General features: G+C 42.0%; 1 protein-coding gene across 7 annotated transcripts in view; it reads left to right on the forward strand.

The window, feature by feature from the left end:
• Positions 1–22,189, forward strand: part of LOC119027258 (SH3 domain and tetratricopeptide repeat-containing protein 1) — a 58,557-nt gene that overhangs the window by 14,913 nt on the left and 21,455 nt on the right. For 4 of the 7 annotated variants that reach the window (XM_037112268.1, XM_037112267.1, XM_037112269.1 and 1 more), the window contains 15 exons: positions 3,805–3,910; positions 4,038–4,178; positions 5,172–5,370; positions 5,495–5,571; positions 5,808–6,003; positions 6,123–6,253; positions 7,320–7,358; positions 7,445–8,797; positions 11,764–11,904; positions 11,988–12,206; positions 12,303–12,483; positions 12,819–12,969; positions 19,219–19,341; positions 19,634–19,784; positions 21,949–22,145. In XM_037112268.1, coding sequence (XP_036968163.1) covers positions 3,805–3,910; positions 4,038–4,178; positions 5,172–5,370; positions 5,495–5,571; positions 5,808–6,003; positions 6,123–6,253; positions 7,320–7,358; positions 7,445–8,797; positions 11,764–11,904; positions 11,988–12,206; positions 12,303–12,483; positions 12,819–12,969; positions 19,219–19,341; positions 19,634–19,784; positions 21,949–22,145 — 3,405 coding nt within the window. The other 3 variants (XM_037112271.1, XM_037112272.1, XM_037112273.1) reach the window with 3 other exon arrangements.

Consider the following 22,189-nt stretch of genomic DNA (forward strand, 5'->3'; position numbering starts at 1 on the left):
TCACCCTGAATACGTCTCTACATCTATGCTAAGTCAGCCATACCTTGTACTTTAAGGAACCCCTCCTACCGATTTAACAACACAGACTTCACAGTCAGTCAGTATCATCCTCAGACCTTGAGGGTGAGAAGTTCCCAAAAGATTTTGCATAAGTCATACCTGCTGGGTGTAGTGTTGCGGTCCATTTCAATCCTTCACCATAAAGCATCAAGTCCTTATAACTTCTACATACAATTTCCCATCTCCACCAAATTGCTCATACATCTAGAGGGTGTCACCCTGAATATGTGTATGGATCAATACTGTGTCATATCCATAGCACCACCCAATGGACACAGGAAGTCAGCCAAACATCATCCAATTTACATGAAACTTACTGATTGTTTACTCCACATGATAACCCTAACACAACACTAGGTAGTACAAGAGAGACCAGCTCCAACCTGAGTGAGCTTAGCACAACAATGTAACTTTTAAAAGCATCAACTCCATTTCGTAACTAGCTCCTCTCCGCAATTAAGAAATATTAATTTATGTGAGGGGTCTGTTTTTTGTTTCATTATGTAATGAAATAATAATGTCCTCCCCTGGACAATCATTTCCTACAATGAATCTGTCACACATACTGTCATGTATTTAACAATACTAAAGGAAGAAAAGAATGATCAAAGCATCAGAGTGCTTGCTAGTCAAATCAGAGCAAACCTAGATTGTAATCCTATTCAAATAGATGGAATGAACACTAATTTTTCACTTTTTGTGGACACGTGACACTGCAACAGGAACATATGGTGATCTTGTAAAATCTAACTGGGAAAAAAACGATCCAACCATAATGAAATAACATATAATTCTAGAATGCTTTACCAGTTTATTTCGTTGGCCGCATTAATGCCATTAAAATGGTTATACTTACCATATTTCTAAATATGCTTCAAAGCTGTCCTCTCTACATACCTTTATATTATTTTAGGAACTGGACTCAATCATCTGATCATTTATATGGAACAACAAGGTGGTCACAAGGAGGTTTTGGCCTCCCTCAATTTCAGTCTTTTTACTGGGCTGTAAGCTCAGAGTTTTATCCCTCAGGTGCAAAAGCCTATCAGCAGACCCCAATGTCACATCTGCTCCCTCCTGGATTCAGATCAGGCAGCCTGCGGACACAAATCCCTTACTGTGCTCTTGAACAATCCATCCAAATTAAAAATTCCACAACACATAACAAGCTTTAAATAGCCTACCAGGAATGCGCCTCAAGATACCTCCAAATGAAACACTATATTAGGTCCCATATACCACAGTATGAAAATGCACATCAATACACCACCACTGACAGGCTAGTTTGATACAACCTTAACAGAAAGGGGTCAGTAACTTCCTTTTATTCACTCTTACATGCCCATGACATATTCCCTTATGCTAAATTTAAGAATGGGTGGGCAGAAGAGTTGGACATTGAAACTACTGATGACAGTTCAAGACAGTTCCATGAATGTTAGACACCGACTTATTCAATTCAGGGTTGTTCATAGACTTTATTACACTAAATCAAAGCTTCATCTTATTTATACTAATGTCTCCTACATGTGCAATAAGTGCAAACAAGATATAGGTTCACCTGCACATCATCTGTGGCTGAGTTGTAAGCCCCATGGTCACTCAGTAGTCCAAGGAAGGAACAGTGGTGAATTAGCGACAGGGTCATGGGAGGCTAAGGCACATTGATGCACATAGGGAGCAAAGGCTGGCCCATGTGGTCCAATCCAACAGATAAACTACTGTTGCTCAAATTGCTGAAGAAGTTAATGCCGGTTCTGATACAAAGGTATGCATGTGCATTGTTTTCCTGGGGAGCACATGACGCCAGGATGCACTGGGGGGTCATCTATGTGGACGTGTTGACATGTACCACCTACCTAAGTGTTGTTGCAGACCATGTACACCATTTCATTGAAATGGTATACACTGATGGCTGTGGCCTCTTTCAGCAGGATAATACGCGGTGCCACAAAGCAAAAATGGCTCAGGAATGGTTTTAGGAGCACAGCAACGAGTTTGAGGTGTTGATTTGGCCTCCAAATACCCCAGATCTCAATCCAATAAAGCATCTGTGGGATGTGCTGGACAAACAAGTTCGATCCATGGAGGCCCCACCTCACGACTTCCAGGACTTAAAGGATCTGCTGCTAACATCTTGGTGCCAGATACCACAGCACATCTTCAGGGGTCTAGTGGAGTCCATGACTCAAAGCGTCAGCGTTAGGGAAGCAAAAGGGGGACCACCACAATCTTAGGCAGGTGATCGTAATGTTATCCCCAATCGGTGGATCTCCGAGGCTTAGAGTAAAACCATTACTCCTGACCCCCTCCTGTCATACGGACACTTACACTGTGCAGGCCATCTCACTATGAACTCTGCTGGCGAAATGCATAATTTTACAAAACGGGGTCCAGCCCCACAATTCACCATTGGCTTAGGGAACCTGGTAACATACTCATATGGAAGGCCTTTGATATAAACTAACCAATAAGGACAATGTCTTCCTTAATATTTGGAAATCACTTCTTGACAAGTGGTCATCTACCCAGCAGAAGTGAGCTGTTCCATCGACCTGACTGGCTTGATAAAACATGATAAGGTCCCATATGTTGTCTCAGCACATATGGTGACATTTCTGTTGCCATAGTTTTTTCATTTAATTATGTATTTATTTTCTATTTTCATTTTCTTATTTTACTTACTGACATAGGACAAGTACTATGTAGAGCCAGGGAAAAGAAGGAAATTCTCCTAAGCAACCAGATGATCTACTTTTATCATGTCTATTCCATCTCCATCCCAAGCAAGCAAAAGAAAAATAACATGAAATGAGTGTGAAATGAAAAGAGGATCCGCTTCCAGGTGCCAGACCACAAATTCTCTACAAATCACAACTCTACCACACAATCAGCGAGGCCCAGAGAGACATGAAGGACAGATGTCTCCAAGTTAGGGCTGTATTCAGACCAAATACAGGGCTGCACCTAAACACTGCAGGTTGGTGCAGCAGTTTGGGGGTGTCACTACACAGTTTGTGTTTGTGACACGAAGGAGAATCTGCCATGTTTTACTGCAACTTGCCTCAGCTTTGTGCACCCAGCTTTGAGCCTACTAGCTCCCCTCAGCTCCAGAGTCTGTTAGACACCAGATAGCTAGCCTCTGGTCAGCTCAGGTGGCTATAAGCTACCTCCATTTCCAAAGTCGGGGGTCCCAGCCACCAGTATTTCCCTGTTGGAGGCCCAGCCACCTCAAGCCACTGTTCCTCCACTACCTGGTCGTCCCCCTGACTTGTTCTGTCCCTAGTCCTGACCTCCTGGCCGCCACCCCAACTTACTCTGCAACAAAGTGCAAACATCAAAGTACAAATCAATGAAAACACAAGGAACAAAAAATGGAAACATACCATGGGGAGACACAGGGAGAAACTGGAGATAATGCCAGTGGGAAACACAGGGTTTCATCACGGAGAAGTTTGGTCGAAAACGGAATGAACAGACAAAGACATGAGGCAGAACAAAGACTACATACAGACACACTAATAAGGGGCTCAGGTACACTTGGTGTGCGGCAGGAAAAGGACAGGTGAAAGGAGCAGAAAAACACTGAAAGGAGGGGAAATCACAGAGGGGGAGGAACTGAAAAGTGACACTCAACACAAACAAGGATACAATTAAAAAAAAAACAGGAAACGGAATCATTTGTACTGTCAGTAGATGTAAGATGTGTCATTTATTGAACTTTCTCCTTTTCTCTCACTACAGGAGTTGTCCACTCATCTCATCTCGATTAACAGTGAAGAAAAAGTCATCTTTGTGACTTTCAAAACATCTGAGGAAATTTGGAAGTTCACCACATATTACACCATAGGTACGTTTGGAGAATAGTTAAGTAGTTGTCACTTACAGTGAGTATTTCCAGTAAGGCATAATTCCATTGAGAACTACTCTAAAGCTCAATACATTGTCAGTAAATTCTGTCATTTCCTCTCCTCCAGGCTTCCTGGGTCAGTGTTTGGAGAATCTGTTATTTGACCATAAGTATTGGCTCAGTTTTTTGGAGGAAGATATCACTATTAAAGTTTCGGTTCAGGAGGACAAACTTAACCTAATATACAAAGGCATCCTCATGCAGGAAGGTAGGTTTCAAAATGCACCTGTTTTCTTTATTTTCGTGGTGCTGCTGAGGTGGTTGACAAGTACGAGGGCCAGACCAGCAGGCGGCACACAGATGGACAGACTGACAGGCAGGAGTGCAAGCAGGCAGGCAGGCAGGCAGGCAGGCAACAGGTTGGAGTGAGCCAAGGTATTCTACAAGGAGAGCCACACAGGCAAGCAAGGAGGGCAAAAAAAACAGAACGTGTAGACATAGAATTACGACTAGCTAAGACACTATGATCACCGTTGGTCATGGAATAATCTGGCAGCGAGTAATGGGGAGATTGGGCTAATGTAGGTCAGCAGGTGATGAGATGATGAAGGGCAGGTACGACACTCTGCTGTTGTCACCATGCCCTCAGCCACACACACGGGGAGAGAGCAGGTGGGGGTGGGGGCATACAGGAAAAAAAAGAAAAGAAAAACAGGATAGCCCACAACACTGTCCCAGCAGCACTGTGACAGACTCCATCAATTCAACACATTAAAATGTGTTCACAGGTCTTGGGGATCACTACAGCAAAAATGAAATAGTAATATAAAGGTTTTCTTTTTTTGTGTGTTTTTTTTTAAATCTCTGGCTGCAGATGAAACTGCATGAAATCTAATAAATTGCTTTATGCAAAGAGCAAATAGAAAAACACAACTGCAAATCTCAAACACAAAAACACAACCATAATAAAGAGTCTTTTTGACAATTGACCAACCCCTATGAGTAGATTTCTTTTCGTGTTAACCTAACCTCATTTAAAAAATATATAATCTTCATTTTTCATATATATCTATACAGTATTTTCATAACTTTCCTTAATGCCAAATGACTACGGTGCTACTAGTAAGTACTATGCAGCTCAAAAGAATGCCCATCTTTATCATCATTATATGTGGCTTGTTATGATGTAAAGTTAAAATAAATTGCCATTCAAGCTCACATTCTACATGCACACAATCTTATTCTCACTGTGTGTCCACAGGGTCTTTTTTTGCTGTTTGTAGTACAAACCAGATGTTTGACAGCTCAACCTCTGGAGGTGACCTGTACCTGGAGCAGGGAGACATAGCCCAGTTTGAGCCTCCCTTCCTGGGCTCAGGGTGGACTGTCCGCTGCCTTGCTAATGGAGCCAGAGGCACTGCACCCAAACCTGCTCTTGAGCCAATCAACCCTTTTCATCAGTGAGTTACATTATCCATGGACTTACTTATACAAGTGATTGTGACTCATCTCACTATACTGTGACCATGCAGTATAAGACTGAATGAGTTTATATACTGTGGTCATGATCCCATTTTTCTACAGATGGTTTCTCAAATCTGGTGCAGAGAGTATTTTAGTTGGTGATGGTAAACCTGCCTGTGACTTCCCTCTGCAGTTTGGTAAGTGTAGTAGGGAATTCAGATTATCAACATGTAAAAATGACAGAAAAGTATTTGAATTATGACTTTATATATCCTATATTGATGACTTATGGAAGGTTCTTAATTCAGTGCTTACAGATGGAAAGATCTGACCTCTGAATGTACCTCTATTACAGGACGTTGTGGGATTTGTAATTTACATAACATTTATATGACATAACATTTTATTCTCCTATTCTTTCACCTCCGTTTAGCCAGAGGAACCTGTGTGGCCACAATGGCATATGATGCTGAGGGCCCAGATGAGCTGAGTGTGGCACCAGCTGAACGCATCATCATTGAGGGTCTTCTGGTGTCTTGTTTTGATTGGTTCACAGGAAGGAAGGAATCCACAGGAGAAGTGGGTCTAGTCAAGACAAGTCTGGTGAAACCATCCACTGATACTTGCAAGTGAGTGTATCACCAATTGGTTAGCCATTTTAACAAATCAAACAATCAACGAGTTATTTTACAGCTGAGTAGCCATATGAATATACTACATTTTGTTCTAATCTCTGTCATCCTTCCAGCTCAGCCGATATTTTTTTGGATGGAGAAAAATCGACATTTTTCAGTTTGCAAGAGGATAAAGTCACAAAGAAAACAATTACCTTATTGAAGAAGACATCTCAAAATGACACTGGTCATAACTACAAACTGGGTGAGACATAAAGGATTCAGTTCATACAGAATTACACAGATTCCCCATCTCCATTTTTTCTGTGAATGTATTGAGGTTATGGGTAATGTGTGATGTAATTTAATATATGCATTTGTCGGCTGCTTATCAAAATAAAGATCTAATTTAATGTTTTTTAGATCGAACCAAACAATCCTATGTATGTCTACTGAAATGTCATGTGCCGTGTTTACCAAAATTACAAGTCAACCAAACTAAATGAAAAAATATGTTGTCATTGCTCGTAAAAGCAACCAAAATAAGCATACACATTGAATTTTAACCTAGTAACATGTTTTACTATACTACTACCAAACTCCTGGAGAGGGATTTGACTGTCCTTTTCCAAAGTTTCCCTGGGTGAGAGCTGCAGGCGGGTGTGGGTATACTCACAGGGGAACGTATGGTGGAGGCCCCGGTCTTCATCTCCTATCCCCGGAAGAATTTCTAATGCATTCTGGAGGAGGTTGGGGACCCTGAATCTGGGTGGACCATGTTCCAAAAGCCTCCATTGTACAGGGAGCTGCAAGGACTGTGAATGTATTTTCAAGGACATACATCAAATAGTAGATAAGCTATTAAACTGGATCAGTAAAAACCTTGACCTATTCATGTTCTAGATGAAAAGTCGGGATCGCCTGAAATCATTAGGATTCATTGTATGGCATCATGGATTTCTGTGTGAAATTAGTTTAGGAGTTGTTGAAATGGTTAACTTAAAACCTTTGTAGTCATGGTTTAAAAAGACACTGTTTTCGGATGCCTATACAAGTTTCCTTTGCTAGACATGTTGATCCAACAGTCTACTCCATGTACTTCCTGTAAGGTTTTGCTTTTTTGTTACAATGTCACACTACTTCTTCCTTTGTGCCTAGTCAAACATTAACAGAACTAGAGGCCACTAGAGGTCTTCTCAGGCAAACACATGGCTGACACTGTCTTTTTTCTTGTGAGGGCAGTCTTAAAAAACAGTGTTCACACATGCATTAGAACATCATTTTTTATCAATATCAATCACTTTCTTGTACTTTCTGTTTTTCAATTTCAGATGTGATCAGTTACCAAGACTTTGAAAAGAAAAAATCACGTACGTTTTGCCACCTAAATGTCAAGTTCTTCATTCATTCTCCTGTGTATGTGACATAATGTTTATCTTGCATTATTCTTTTGCAGTCAGCTCTTCAAGCAAAGTTGATACTAAGCGGTCTGACCTGAAGAGAGATATTCAGATGATTCTTGATCAAAGAAAAGACTCAGATTCCGTTTTCACCATGAACGGGACTCTAGACGACTCGGTCTTGGCTACAGAGGCAAAAAACCCAAGCCTTCCCTGTTTCACAGTTCACCCAGTCATAGAAGGAAACGACAACACTGAGAACTTCATTCCCCTTTTCTCTTTTTTGGAGGGCCAAGACTATAAAGCAGAGTTTGGCATCTTGTATGGACTGAGTTCTGAAATCCTTGCCTCCTCCACCTTCACTGGCCACTCTGAAGAGGATGAGCTGATTGCCTTCCTGGGTGTTGCTCGGGAAACAGCCAGGAAGAAACGACTCTTTTGGTCACAGACTCGTTTGTGCTTTCTGTTGGGTAAGCTCTGTGCTGGGAGGTCAAAATTCAGCCAGGCACGGGTTTACTTTGAGGAAGCCCTCAGTGTGCCACAAGAAGGCTTAATGGACGTCAGGCTGGTGGCCAGTATCTACTCCAATCTGGCTGCCATATATCTTTTGCAGAAAAATACTCAAAGTTTCTTTGTTCTGACAGAGCGACTTGTTGCCTTGCTATTAGGAATCCCAGACTGCCTGGAAAGCCTGGAGGATAATTTTGCTCTTAAATACATCCTCAAAAAAGCTATTCTTTCTCACAACAAAATGGCAGAGGCCCGGGCTTGTCACCTATTAGCGAAGCACCACTGGGCTCGTGCTGAGGGGGTTCAAGCTGTTCCTTATCTTGAGAGACTACTTGTTCTTTGTGCTGGAGCTCAAGGAACTTGGAGTATCTCTCCTAGTCATGGATACTTGACCCTAGGAAAGCTATACAGTGAACTCCGACTACCCCACCTTAGTGTCACTTCAGCCAGGAAAGCTTCTCTGCAGCCATCTACGCTGACTGACTGCCTTAGCAGCATTGTACTAGCTTTGAACAGCCTCAGCAGACTGTATGGGATCACAGAACAGGGAGCTGCTGCCTCACCTCAAATGGCTCCATATTTACACCAAGCCCTCAGTTTTACCCAAGTCCAAGGAGGAGCATGTGACCAACATCATGTTTTGCACTATCAGCTGACAGTTTCTCTCTGCCAAATCTTTTGCAAACACAGCATGGTTGGACAGGCTATCTGCCGTATGCATACTTTCATCAACAGCAACCCACTTTCACAGCAACTCACCATTTGTATCCCAGAAAGAAAGAGTGTCCTGATCTGGCTGGCATGGCTTCACATTGACAACAATGAGCCAGATGTTGCTTTGGATATCCTGGACTCTGTCCTAGCTTCCATGCCTGAACACTGCACGATCCCTCTGGAAGGTCTGTGGGTTTTTCTATTTTTATGCATTCAAAAATTACAGTTTCAGACTACTATAAACAAAGGAAAGGTCATTATGTCGCTGGTGCCAGACTTGGAAGCTCTCACATTACCAGCGGTATTGTAATGGTTAATAGACAGACATTATCAGTCTTAATTCAACAATTCCTTTGCATGCAATTTTCGGTGATCTTATTCAATATTTATACTCACTGGAACTTCCAAATAACGTTATCTCATATTTTTTTTTCTAATTGTCAAGTTCACTTTTAAATGTTTTAAACAAGTTTTTAAAAGCCATAATATCTACCTTTGTTTTGCTGTAGCTCAAGTTAAGTTTATAGCACTATTAATTGTCAGAGAAGGTTTGCAAAGTTTCATTTGAAAACTAAACTAAATAGCTTTTAGTAGTCCAGCCACTAATTGTAAAGCAGCCTGTATAAAAATAAAAGAAAGAGGGATTGAAGAATAGCAATCCTTGAGCTGTGTTTCTTCATTATGTAGAGAGCAAAGGTCATACAACATATGTACATTTTGGCCATGTATCTTCAATAATCTAAAATAGAACTAGTGCCAAAATCTGGCAGCAACAATGTTGTTATGATAGATCATGTCCCTTCTTTTTTATTGTATCATTGATATTTTTCAGGGACAGAAACTAAAAAGAAGAGTTAATGGGTTCAGAATTGATTTTGTTACAGTATTATAGGGTTATATATAGGAGAACCCAAGACACTCGTTTTTCTCAGTCATGCCAATTTTATATGCAGTTTTCTTAGCTTAGCTTTCTTGGCGACCAACATTGTTTTATGGATATAAGGCTGAACAAAACTAAGTTACAGACATGTGATGCGGAGAAGAGGTTTTGAACCTGACACAGGGATGTATAACAGAAGATAGTTTCTTCTGTAAGGTGAGACAGTTGGAGATTCATATCAGAGCAACTAGTGCTTGGCAGTGTACTGGTTCATACCGAATACCGGTGTATATTTTCGTTATGATATTAATTTTTTAATATACTGCCATACCGCTGTATTACACAACGTTCAGAACGCTGCGCCATGGGACACTGTTTCAGACCGGACCCTTTTCAATGTTGCGCTTCTAAACCAGCATGATGCGATGACCAGGCGTAATGGGGGTAAACAGTAGTGCTCTGGTGTTATGTTACGGTGAAGATTGATAGGATAGACATTGCAGTTCATCACTTCATCCGCAGACGTCAAGATAAGCTACTGGAAAGCTGCTGAGATCCTGGAGTTGCTAGCTCTCCTCGGTCCCTGTAGCGGTCTGCTTGTTAGCTGCTAATGCTCGCTACTTTCAAATTAAAAGCCCCCCGCTAGGAACCCTGTTCTAAATTCCTATGGCGTGCAACATAAAGCTCTTATTTTGAAGACAAATTCGACATGCTTCCTGTAAGCTGTCTGTTGCTTGAGGCAGCTAATAGTGTGGGCGAGGCGCTCCGCCGCACGCATCCTTGGATAGTGGGAGTTTTCGGCGTGTGTTTGACTGAGGAGGCGAGAATATGGGCCACGGGTCTATAATTAAGTAAATCTATGAAGTGTTGCCACATTTCTTCCGATGCATATGTTGTATGTCACTGTTCACGCGCAACTTTGTGCCTCACGTCATGTCACATGTTTACGCCGACCTCAGTGGCGCTTTTTGGGAAGAAGGAATGAGAAACTGGTTGAGAGAGGAAAATTACACCTCCCTTATACCTTTACCTTGCAGCAAATGTGCCACCTTCTTAATCTAAAAGGGGCTAGTAATTCCTCTCTCAACCAGTAGAAAATGCTGTGAACACCTGATTATGCATGGGAAAAAAATACTGTCATATACCATGAAACCGTAGGAATTTTTAAAAATACCGTGATATACATTTGTGGTCATACTGCCCAGCACTAAGAGCAACAGTGGGAAAACGGGGTTACAGTGGTGAGTTAATAGCCAAGAACAGTGATGTCATCTTCCATCATGGTGTTTCACTCTAGGATGTTAACACAGTTTAGGTAACCTACAAACTTTAGCTTGCTATGCTAATCTGAATCACATATGTATAAGAAGCTCAAGTCCCTCATTAATATAGCAAAACGTGCATGCAGATGCCTCCATTATCCAGACTGAAAGGAGGAAGAAATTAAATAGTGGTCTGCCCATTCACCACTACAATAAATGCGCAGGGTTCACATCTTTCACAGTGACATATTTATCTAGTCGTCTTTGATAGTTTCCTTGAAAGGAATTTAAACTCCTTGAATTTCATTTCTTGAGCTACATGAACTAATGTGGGAAACTAGTCCAAGTCCAATTTGGGGAATCCTGTTTGCATCTCCATTACATTTAGATAACCTAAGGACTGTTGCAAATAGGCTATTAACATGTAACAGAATCACAAATTATGTTAAGTTGTGTTGTTTGACATGCAGATTTCACACATGATGACACTGGAGTCATGCCTTGTTTTGTTTTATTATTAACTGTTGTACAATAAAAGAGACTTGCAAAAAAATAAAGGACACTGGAAACTCCAAATCACATGTAACTTAGCTCCACTGCGAGTGAGTGTTTCAGCATTATTCATTTTTGCTTTGATGAGCAACTATATTCCTACATTGTAATATACATAAGCTTTGTTTGTTTTGTTCACTGACTATAGCTAGCTAGTGAACTAACTAGCAGGCAAACTAAGAATAATACTAATGTCAAACATTGCTCTCTATGACTTTTCTATGAAATTAGGACATAAGTTGATTTTACAGAGCCACTTCATGGTTCAACATCCAACCAAAGCTTAGAAATTAGTGCTAATATTTTCTTGTTATTCTGATTTTCACTAATGCAGACTGCAATCACACATTTTACTTGAACTGAAGACACTGTCTACTTTTTAATGATGAAAACATATGATTGATTGAAAAACATACTTTGTAACTGTGAAACTAAATGTGTTAAATGTAACCCAAAGGTGTGGTCCTGAACATGCGAGGTGTGGCACTTCGATGCATTGGTGACCTCCGGAGGGCAGCGGAGAGCTACCAGGCTGCTGTTGACATATGCCAAGAATATGAGGACATGGCAAACTGGGCTGTAGCTCAGGCTAACCAAGGTAATATAAAATATGCTCATTAACAGATGATTCTTCCAGTAGACTTCAGCTCAGAGATGACTCTGTAATTCATTATTATGAAGGGCTATTATGTCTGAAGGCTGGAGCTAAAGGACTAGCAGAGAGTCACCTTACTGAGGCTGTGCAACTCTTCTCTGAGCTGGATGAAGGTCATGAGGCAGACTTCATTACAGTGCTGCTGAAGCTGGGACAACACTATGTGAAGCAGCACCAGCTGCACTATGGAAAGGCATGCTATGAATGGGCCCTGCTGTTGGCTATAAATTCCAACCTGTTTGACTGTAAGTATGTTAGTCACACAGATGGCTGTTTGTTGCTGGAGTTTTCTTTTTAGGTTTGCTTTTCATTTACTTAATTGGGCTATCACTCATTTCCAGGCCAGCTTACTGTAACCAGACACCTTTGTAATCTGTATGGGTGTGATAGTCCAGACCAGGCCCAGTGTATTATTTACAACAAATACCTGGTCAAGCTGCTGAGATGCACAGGAGACAGAGAACAGGAGGGAGATGCGCTGAAAGCCATCAGCCAGCTCTACCTCAATCTGGGCACAGAAAGGTGTGTATGGGGGGCTGGAAAATGTACAATATAACTTTAGCTTATGTTCTTATTTGGTTCTTTCAGGAATGGCCTTTCCAATAAAAGAAATACAATTTTTATGTTATTATTTAGAGCAGGATATACACAATCAATTATAAGCATGTGTTGAATGGGCTTATAGCTTCTTCTGAAGTGGGAAAAATACATTTATGAACCTTTTATTCATAGAGAAATAAACTGATTTTGAATGAATTTTGAAAAATGAAATCACCTTAATTTTACGTTTTAAATAATGAGTGAAGATTAATTCTAAAATTTTGTGACATAGGGTTAACATTATTGAATATTTTCAGGGCGTACCGGGCAGCTCTTGACTACACCAAGAGCAGTTTGGGTATATTCATTGACCTGGGCTTCAGAGAGAAGGAGGCATATGGCTGGCTGCAGGCCGGGAAGATCTACCACCTGCTTGACCAGACTGAACTGGTGGACCTATATGTTCAGGTCTGACAGTTGCAGCAAAATCTACAAAACTTTTAAAACTCAACTGACATCCGTGTTCCCTGTTTAATTCTAATTCAAACTAAAACCCCATCTGTGGTCCTGATAAATCCTGTAATAGTTCAAAATAGTGTATATTTCTGCAATGAATGACTTGAGACTTAACTTGGACTTTGAAGTTCAAGGCTTGTGGCTTGAACTGACTTGGCTTGAGACAAGAGTCGATTGACTTTTCTTTCTTTTCTTGGCTTTATTTATAAAAAAGCCTCTTTTCATATTGAACTGAGGACTGAGGTCAGATTGTATGACATCAGCCTGAAAATCACAGGACTTTTGTGAGAAAAGAAGTCAGGTGTATGAATTTGAAAGATGTGTAAGCCTCCTTTCATTTTGATCAGAGGGGGAACAGTATCTGACAGTAGTATTCCAAGCTGTCAGGATGCATTCCCCCTGTTTTAAATGGTCAATTTGAATGATATCAGTCTGAAAATCACAGGACTTATCTGTTGTGGGGAAAGAAGTCAGGAGTGCAGCCGAGCTACGTAGCTTTTTGGTAATTCTAGCTTGTTAGCTTGTATGCTAACTCCGGTGTTTAACTTTGTCTTTATGGCTACTGGTTAGCAAAAGTGTCTTTAAAGTGACCAGGCAGTTATAATGTTAGTTTGTGTTTAGTAGACTCTGAAGTGGCTGAATTGGTTTAGAGAAATAACATTATGCTTTGGAAGGGCAGCATGGCCAGAATGTTGCACCACAGGTAATGATTACCTAGTAACTCCATCTACTGCAATGTGAGGAATGTTAGCTGTGTCCCAATTCAGGGGCTGCATCCTTTGAAGGACACATTTGAAGGCCAATTACATCACAACGCTGTGCAAAGGCTGTCCCAATTCGAAGGCTCCTTCAAATTCACCCCACAAATGCAAGATATGTGAAGTCACATCAGCCCCGGCATCAGGGGGTCAGTTAGGGGGGCAATGTCCCCCCATCCGTGCCTCCTTGCCCTCCCACTGGCTGTCAGAGGGGTAATGATTTTTTTTTTCCTGCTGAATTTTTTTTTGGGAGGAATCATAATTTGTTTTGTGTGTCACATCGTATTAATTCATATTCAGTTGACTGAAAACAGTAAAATTTAAAAAAATTTTAATATACGTCTCGTGTCACGTAACGCATGCATGCCGACGTCTGTTTACGTTCGGAAACGGATATCACGAAAAAAACGAATATCACAAACAGTGGATATAAGGAAATTCTTCTGACCACCGCCACCACAAACTAAAACTAAAACTGCAGGAGCGACAGCTGAGCAGGAGAACTGTATCCCCGTGGTGGAGAAGGGGCTGGAGGAGCTAACAGCTAGTGAGCATCCACAGCTAGCTAGCGGTAGCAACACAGAGGCACAAGTCCCCCCAGCGGAGCCGGAGCATGCCGATTATAGCGCCAATCCCAGCTGCAGCGGGCTCTCCCGAACACAAGGCCATGTTCACAGAGGTCCTCCAGATGATTGAGGTGAGGACAAGCCCGATCAGATCATTTTGACGAAGTTTCCCTCTCGCCTTTTCAATGGTCAGAAATGCTCATTTGTTGCCATGTGGTACAACCATAGAGACTGGTTAGAATACAGTGTTAAAGCTGACGCTGCATTTTGTTTTGCATGTCAAAAATTTGGGACTGTAGATTCTGTGTTCATGAAAACTGGCTATTGTGACTGGAAACACGCAGCAGAGAGAGGACTGCACAATCATGAAGAGTGTAAAGAACACATGGAAAGTGTGGCAAAGTGACAAGAGAGAGTGAAGAGGGCTGATTCAGGACAGGAGATTTCTACCCTTGTGAATGAAGGCCAACTAGCCAGAAATTGGTGCTATTATCAACATGTATCAACAGTTCCTGGCCATAAACCGATTGCCTCTCAGGGGGAGTGTGGAAGCATTTAATTCTCAATGTGATGCAAGCTTTGGACTTTTTTGTCATTGTTTAAGTACTCTGTGAGAAAAGACCCAGAGCTTGAGAAGCCACTGCAAACAATCCCACAAAATGCCAGATATACATCACATGACATAAAAAATGAACTAAGATAATGAGTGATATTTTAACTGAAGAAATTGTACATGAAGTCAGTGATTCAAGGTTTACCATTAAAGTTGATGGCACCCAAGACCCGAGGCTGTGAAAACATTTCCATCATGATCCGCTTTGTAGCAGAAGATTTGGAAGTTAGGGAGCGTTTACTAACTATTGCTACTGCATCTGTGGGAGATGCCAAAACTCTTGCAAACACTATAATTACAGAGCTGCACAGAGTTGGTTAAGTACATCTAAAATTCTGAGTCAGGTGTATGACGGAGCATCTGTCATCTGACAGGCTTGCCAGAGAGATACCCTGTGTCCATAGGCACATAAGTCACTCAGGAATCATCAGCTCCACCTAGTGGTGATAAATGCAATGTCGAGTGAGGGAGCAATAGAGGACTTTTTGGAGTTTGTGGGTCTCTCTACAAATTCATTCAGAAACCCACTGTTGCAGTCCACTATAAAGGAGACACACTCAAATGTCTGCTCGAACAGCGCTGGACTGGCCATCTAGCTACTGTCACAGTTGTGCTCAAGTCATTTGATGACATTTTCTCTCTCTTGTCAGAGATTAACAGCTGTCGTGCCTTTGGAACTGACTTACGAATTGAAAAGGTTAGTGAAAAGTGCATCTGCACTTTTCACTAACCTTTAGAAGTGCATCTGCACTGCAGTTTAGAAGTGCATCTGCACTTTTCACTAACCGCATCCCAGAGAGCAAATCCATTTGTTCTGACTGAAGCATTTGAATGTGTTGAATGTGTTGCACAACTGAAGCTCTCAGAAAGTGAGTTTAACAACATCATGGGACAGTGTAAAGAGACAGAAAGTCTGCAAAAGAGGAAGAGGACGGTTAACAAAAGTCTCCAAGGTTGAAGAGACTATTGGCCAGCAGCAGGGTGATACTGATGAGGGTGACACTGAACTGCGGAGATTATTCCACAGCACCCTGGACATGGTGGGGGAAGAAATAAGCAAGTGTTTCAGTGAACGCAACAGTGAGCTAATGACCGCACTTCAATCTCTGGACCCAAACAGTGAAACTTTCCTTGATGTCAAACATGTAAAGCCCATTCTGACTTCATCAAGCACTGAAATCATTGAAGCAGAGTTTGTGGTTGCTTGCCACTTCCTCAAAACAAACATGACCGCCGACAATGAAACCTGGAAAATATCACAGATTATCAAGACATTCCACAGCGCACTGGAGGCTATGCCAAGTGTGATGACGGCCTTTAAACATGCTCTGACGTTCCGGTGTAATTTTAATCCATGGTCTAACACACCTTGACACGAGTATGACCCCCCCTTGAGAGATAAAGTTTGCAGACCGCTAGCTTGTGTAGTTTTAGAATCCTCAGAAATGACCGCACAACAACAATACACTGCAGTAAATGGGTCCAAGTATAAATCGCCATCAAAAAGCCACAAATAATGCTCAGAACAGCTCCAAACTTCAGCAACATTAGAAACAGGGTCCCAGCACATATTTCGAGGCATCAGACATTTGATATCGTTGCCGGCTTTGTCGCAAAAAATCAACAAAACTCACCATCCGAGAAACCTCCTTGTTGTGGGGAAGCCCTGTGAGTCGATTACCGAGTGCAGTCGAGTCCCCTCAGTAAGGATATTCACTGAGCTGCTGAACTCTACTGCACTTGGTAATCAACTCACAGGACTTCCCCACAATGAGCCTGCAGCTAGAGAGGTGAGTTTTTTCAATAAATTTGGCAACGATATCAAATGTTTGATGCCTTGAAATATGTGCTGGGATTGATTGATGTCAAAGTTTGACATCATGTTGATTTATGTTTTTGACCAAATCTGGATTCAATTTTGATATCATCTTGATGCCCACCCTGGGGGGGTGCAGACACTCTCACAGGGGGGTGCGAGTAGGCTTCAGGATGGGAGGAAAAAATAATCTGAAAGAAAAAAAAAAGAAAATCACGATTCCCCCCGATGTCGAAATGCAGGTGGTTGGACTATTATAACACGCAAACAAATCATCCTCCTGGCGACTTTTTTTTTTGTTGTCAAAAACGACTAGCGACAAATCTAGCTACTTTTACTGGTGTTGTTGGAGACTTTTGTGGTGTTTGGAGACTCTGACTTGAAAGCATGTATCACTCTGCAGTCACTGTGCTCAACGAGCAGCGGGAGCTGCCGTGAGTCCCTCCCCCGTCCAAAAGCACTCACAGGCGGTCAGTCTGTCAGTAGCCTCGCGCAGCAGTCCCAGCCTGCAGTCAGAGCAGAGAGGAGACACACACCACTCCGCGTCCAGGCTGCAAATGAATTGTGGATGCACATGGCCGCTGACGTTCCCGCCCTGGCTTACAGAGCAGGGTGTAAATGTACCGTATATTGCCAAATAATAGCCGGGTTTCAATTAACTGCAGGGTCCCCTTTAAATGCCAGGTGCACGTGTATATTTTGATAAATAACCGCCGGTTCCGAATAAATGCTGAGTCTAATTTATTTTTTTTAATCAAGGAAGAAGATGTGACCACTGACACTGCATGTTTCCCTTCTTCGCCTTTTTCCCGTATTGTTCTTGCTTTCTGTCAGTCAGTATTACATTGATGGTCGCCATGGCTCCGGTGCAGCAAAAAAAATAAAAAGGACGACTTGAAATTCAAACAGTCTGTCGTAAGATATGCAGAGGAAAACGTGGGAGAAGCAGCCGCTAGGCGTTTCTCTGTCGACAAGAAGAGAGTGAGAGATTGATGAAAAATCAAACTGAGCATCAGCGTCTGTCCGAGGAGGACAGCAATAGGGCCAGGCTGCCTGGTGGAGCCAAAATGATCAGGGAGATGGCCAAACAAATGTACGCCACCAGGAGTGACAGCAGAGATGAGGAGTTTGCCGCGAGTGCTGGTTGGATAAATCATTTCCTCAGCCACAACAACTTTACTTGCAGAAGACAAATATTGCCCAGAAGGATGCCAGAGAATTCACAGAGAAGCTGGAATTTTCATCCCGGATTTTTGTGAGGAAGGTCACAGAGGTCTGTTAAGTATTTGAAACAAATAAACACTATTATTTGGTATTTTACAGAATGATAACTCTCCCGGCCCAGGGAGAGAGACGCATCACAGTGCCCAGCTGCAGACACAGGGGAGAGGTGACGAGAGGCGACTCATCATGAATGACAAGCATCAAGGCCACTCAGCAGCCGTTTTTAGACAGAGCACCAAGCCGCCAATTTGCCCGTCCTTTTGGCGGCTCGGTCTGCGGTTTTAGACAGAGGCCAGCAAATTGGGGGTCTGTTTTGGTCCGCCAATTTTCCGCCTCGGAGGGTACACTTATTTCCGGCTCACTTGCTATCTAAAAATGAGGCCAAAATGTGCCGGCCTCTGCGTGAGGTGGGCAGAGGTGTCAATGACCTGCACTGTTGTGCGACCCACAGCAGTCAGTCCATCACTTCATCCTCCATCTGCAATGCACCATCTTTGGGGGGGGGCAGCTTGCAAAAGGTTGAGAACCCCTGCTCTAGGTCAAATATTTTTCACTTTTGTGGGCCTGGGCAGAAGAATCTGTGATGTAAGGTTAAGGGAGGGAACACCTGGTGACGCAACCAGGAAATACTCCGAAGGCTCGGCCATCCCTTTAACAAGGTTGACGCGGCCTGTAAAGGTCTCTGCAAAGGAGTTGCCTTTGAAGGTCGCAAAGGCCACGTCCTTCGAAGGATGCAGCCCCTGAATTGGGACATGACCACTGTTTGTTTCTCTGGATATCTTGTCATTGTAATTTAGTTGTATTGATCAGAAATAAAATAATCTAGGCTTAGTTTGTTGTTGTTTTTTTGAATGAGCCATCTTGGTTATCTGGCGTCCTCTGTTACCATCGTTACAAGCCTGCTCGTGCACAGCAGGCACGTAGGCAGGCTGCAGTGCCGCAAGAGGAAGAAGGAGGGACCTGGGAGCTGTGCTCATTCAAATTTTCTGTGTTAAAAAGCAAAGCTAAAGCAGCAGAGCAGTAAGTATGTTATGATTCTGTCCTTTTACTGATGAGCATTGTATTGAAATTGCTGTATGAGCAGTAATATATTCTATTCGAAGATGAACAGAGGCCTTTGCATTTGTAATTTTACTTTGTGCTTCCAGAAAAACTAAAACCAAAATAAAAAGTTTTATAGAAATTATAACATTTATATTTGTATTTATTTTATTTCATCGTCAGGTAGCTCAGGATGTTGCCATAAGCACAGGAGACACCAAGTTCCTCCTTAAACTTCTCGAGGCAGCAGGGGACATTTTCTTCAACAACTGCCAGGACCGGGACAAGGCTATCACATTCTACAGGGTACAATGTGAATGAAATCAGTCCATAAAAATATCTTAAGATATTTCTGATTACGTCTTACACTTACTACTTTAATCATAGCATGGCCTCATCACAGAGCATAACTTATCTTTATCTCATTTAGTTCCGATTCAGGTCCTCCCTTGTGCTTTAGAAAAAACATTATTCATGATTATTATATCTTTTCCTCCTGCCTGAATTTGTAGTTCCAAGTTCCACAGTGTAATCAACTGGAGTTATCCTTTACGCTTTTTATAATTTCCTGCATATCTCTGTTTATTCCACTATGTAGGACCATGCTCTGCCTATTGCAGAGAAGAGCAGCTGTGTGCATACCAGGCTGAGGTTGTGTAATAAGCTGACTGAACTTATGCACAACCTCAAGTTGTATGAGGAAGCTGTGGAGTTTGCTCTGACTGCACTGGACATCAGCATCACTCTAGGTATGGAAAACCTGCGACACAAAGTTTAGCTTTGAATTGTAATTCATGGTTGTATTTGCCCTTGAATGTTTATATTTGTCCTTTTCAAAGCAAGACATGGCTCAGTTACTGACATGGGACATAATTCATGAAGATCTGCACACTGATCAGTATTAGATTGAAAGACCTACTTTGAAGTATTAATGAATGAATGATTTTATGTGTCAGCTGAGCCACATTGTTTTGCCACATCCAACTGTTTGGTAAACATAGCCCTAAAAAAGAAACTTGATACGTTGTATAATATGGTTTAAATCTGTTTTATGGTCAGTAGGTTAGGCAGTTTTCTGCTTTGGGCAGTGTTCTAGAAATTCTGGGGACCTGCCATTCATGTGGATGCCAAGTTGGTGCTGAAAGATTGGCAGCCAGTTACAGCGGCTCTGTCTTTTACTTTGTCTTTATCATGTTTTTAGTCTGTTAAGATTTTTTCTTTAATTTTTGTTTCTGCTATGTTGACCCAACCTGTCAGTGGGGACCCATGGATGGTCAGTTCGTAACATTAGCAGTCTGCATACAGCTATTTATTGGACTTTAGGTTGGTCTCCCTACTTGCTCAAATCACAGCCTGGTCCATCTGCCACCTGACTAAATACCTGTGGTGAATATAAATCTGCTGCATGTCACTGAAGGTTTGGTCTGAGGAGGAAAGAGAGAGATTGAGAGACTGCTTTGACACCACAGACTGGAAAGCACTCTGCAGCCCACGTGGGGAGGACATCAACAGCCAGACCGACTGATCACAGATTACACACATTTCTGTGTGGAGAACACTGTGCCTGTCTGGAAGGCAGTGTTCAGTGTTCTAACAACTGGGAATTAACTGGGATTAAAACCCTACTGGATGAAAAGAAGAGGGTGTTTTCAGATCAGGTGAGAAAGAGGAACTGAGGAAAGTCTAGAAGGATCTCAGGCAGGAAATAAGGAAGGGGAAAAACAGCTGCATAAGAAACAGAAGCAGTAGCTGGAACAGATCAACACCAGGGATGTCTGCGGAGGAATGAATAAGATATCTGGAAAAGGTGGAGGGAGAGACCAAGACAGTGGAGACTAGGACTAGGCAAATACTCTTAATAACTTTTTTTGCCATCAATCTGTCTGGAGTCTGGAGCCTGAGTCTTGAGAGAGTCCCTGTCCTGTGGAAGACTTCCTGTGTGGTCCCACTTCCAAAGTCTGCGCACCCCAAGGAGCCTGGCCACTTCCACACTGTCACCTTAACTTCTCACCTTAAGAAGATCATAGAGAGTATTGTTTTCAGGCACATATGTCCCTAGGTGAGCACAACGCTGGACCCCTTCAGTTTGCTTACCGTCCGAAAATTGTCACCTCCAAAATTCTCAGATGGTACAACCATTGTTGGATGTGTGTCTGAAGGGAACAACAGGAATATAAGGGGGTCATCAGCAATTTTGTTAAGTGGTATGAATGAAACCACCTGAATGATAAATTCCAGTAAAACAAAGGAGATGGTGATCAACTTCTAGTGGAAGGCACCACAGATCACACGAGTGAACATCCAGGGTTTGAACATAGAGATGACGAAAATATTAAGGGTTCAACCTTTTGAGAGCACGAATGCGCTCTACAGATTGAATGGAAGTCCATAGAATAGATTATAAATACCAGCAGCACTTTACAGCTTCTTTGAGCAGTATCATGTAATTATCTACAGAAAACTTTGTGAGAGCTTTTTATTAGCGGTTATTACTAGGCAATATGTATGTATCTAACAGGGTAAAATAATGGGCAAAAATTAAGGCAAATAATAGGGAAACACATTTAAAGATAGCTGTGATAGGATAGTCGTATTTTAAGTAAAAATTTGGTAACCAGCTTACAGTAAATTATTACCACAATACTGATATCATTAATAGGGTTATAACCTGATGACATCATAGGGTGATGTTTTTAAATACTATAGGCTACTATCAGGATTTTCACCTTCAAAATTCCTCTTCCATTTTGTTCCAAACATTTCCCTTTGTTATAAGGCAATACTGTACATATGATGTTTAACCCCGTGACTTTCTACCTGGAACATGTGTGGGAGTTCTGTGTAATGACCACAAATTAGGGCTCCAAAATGCTAAACTCCCAGTTGCTATTTCATTTGATTTTACAAATCCAGGTGAGCATCTTAATGAACGTGTGGTTTACCACCGTCTGGCTTCTCTGTACCACTGTCTGGACCAGTATGAACTGGCGGAACACTATTACCTGAAGACCCTGACTGTCTGCCCAACACCTCTGCTGTTTGATGAGGAAACACTGTACTATGTCAGGGTGTACCAGACACTGGGGGACATAATGTTCTATAATCTGAAGGTAAGGGATTAAATTCTCAACAGGGCATGGTGGGTTTTTTTTTT

This window comes from Acanthopagrus latus, chromosome 10 (assembly GCF_904848185.1).
Source record: "Acanthopagrus latus isolate v.2019 chromosome 10, fAcaLat1.1, whole genome shotgun sequence".
In the NCBI taxonomy this organism is placed as follows: domain Eukaryota; kingdom Metazoa; phylum Chordata; class Actinopteri; order Spariformes; family Sparidae; genus Acanthopagrus; species Acanthopagrus latus.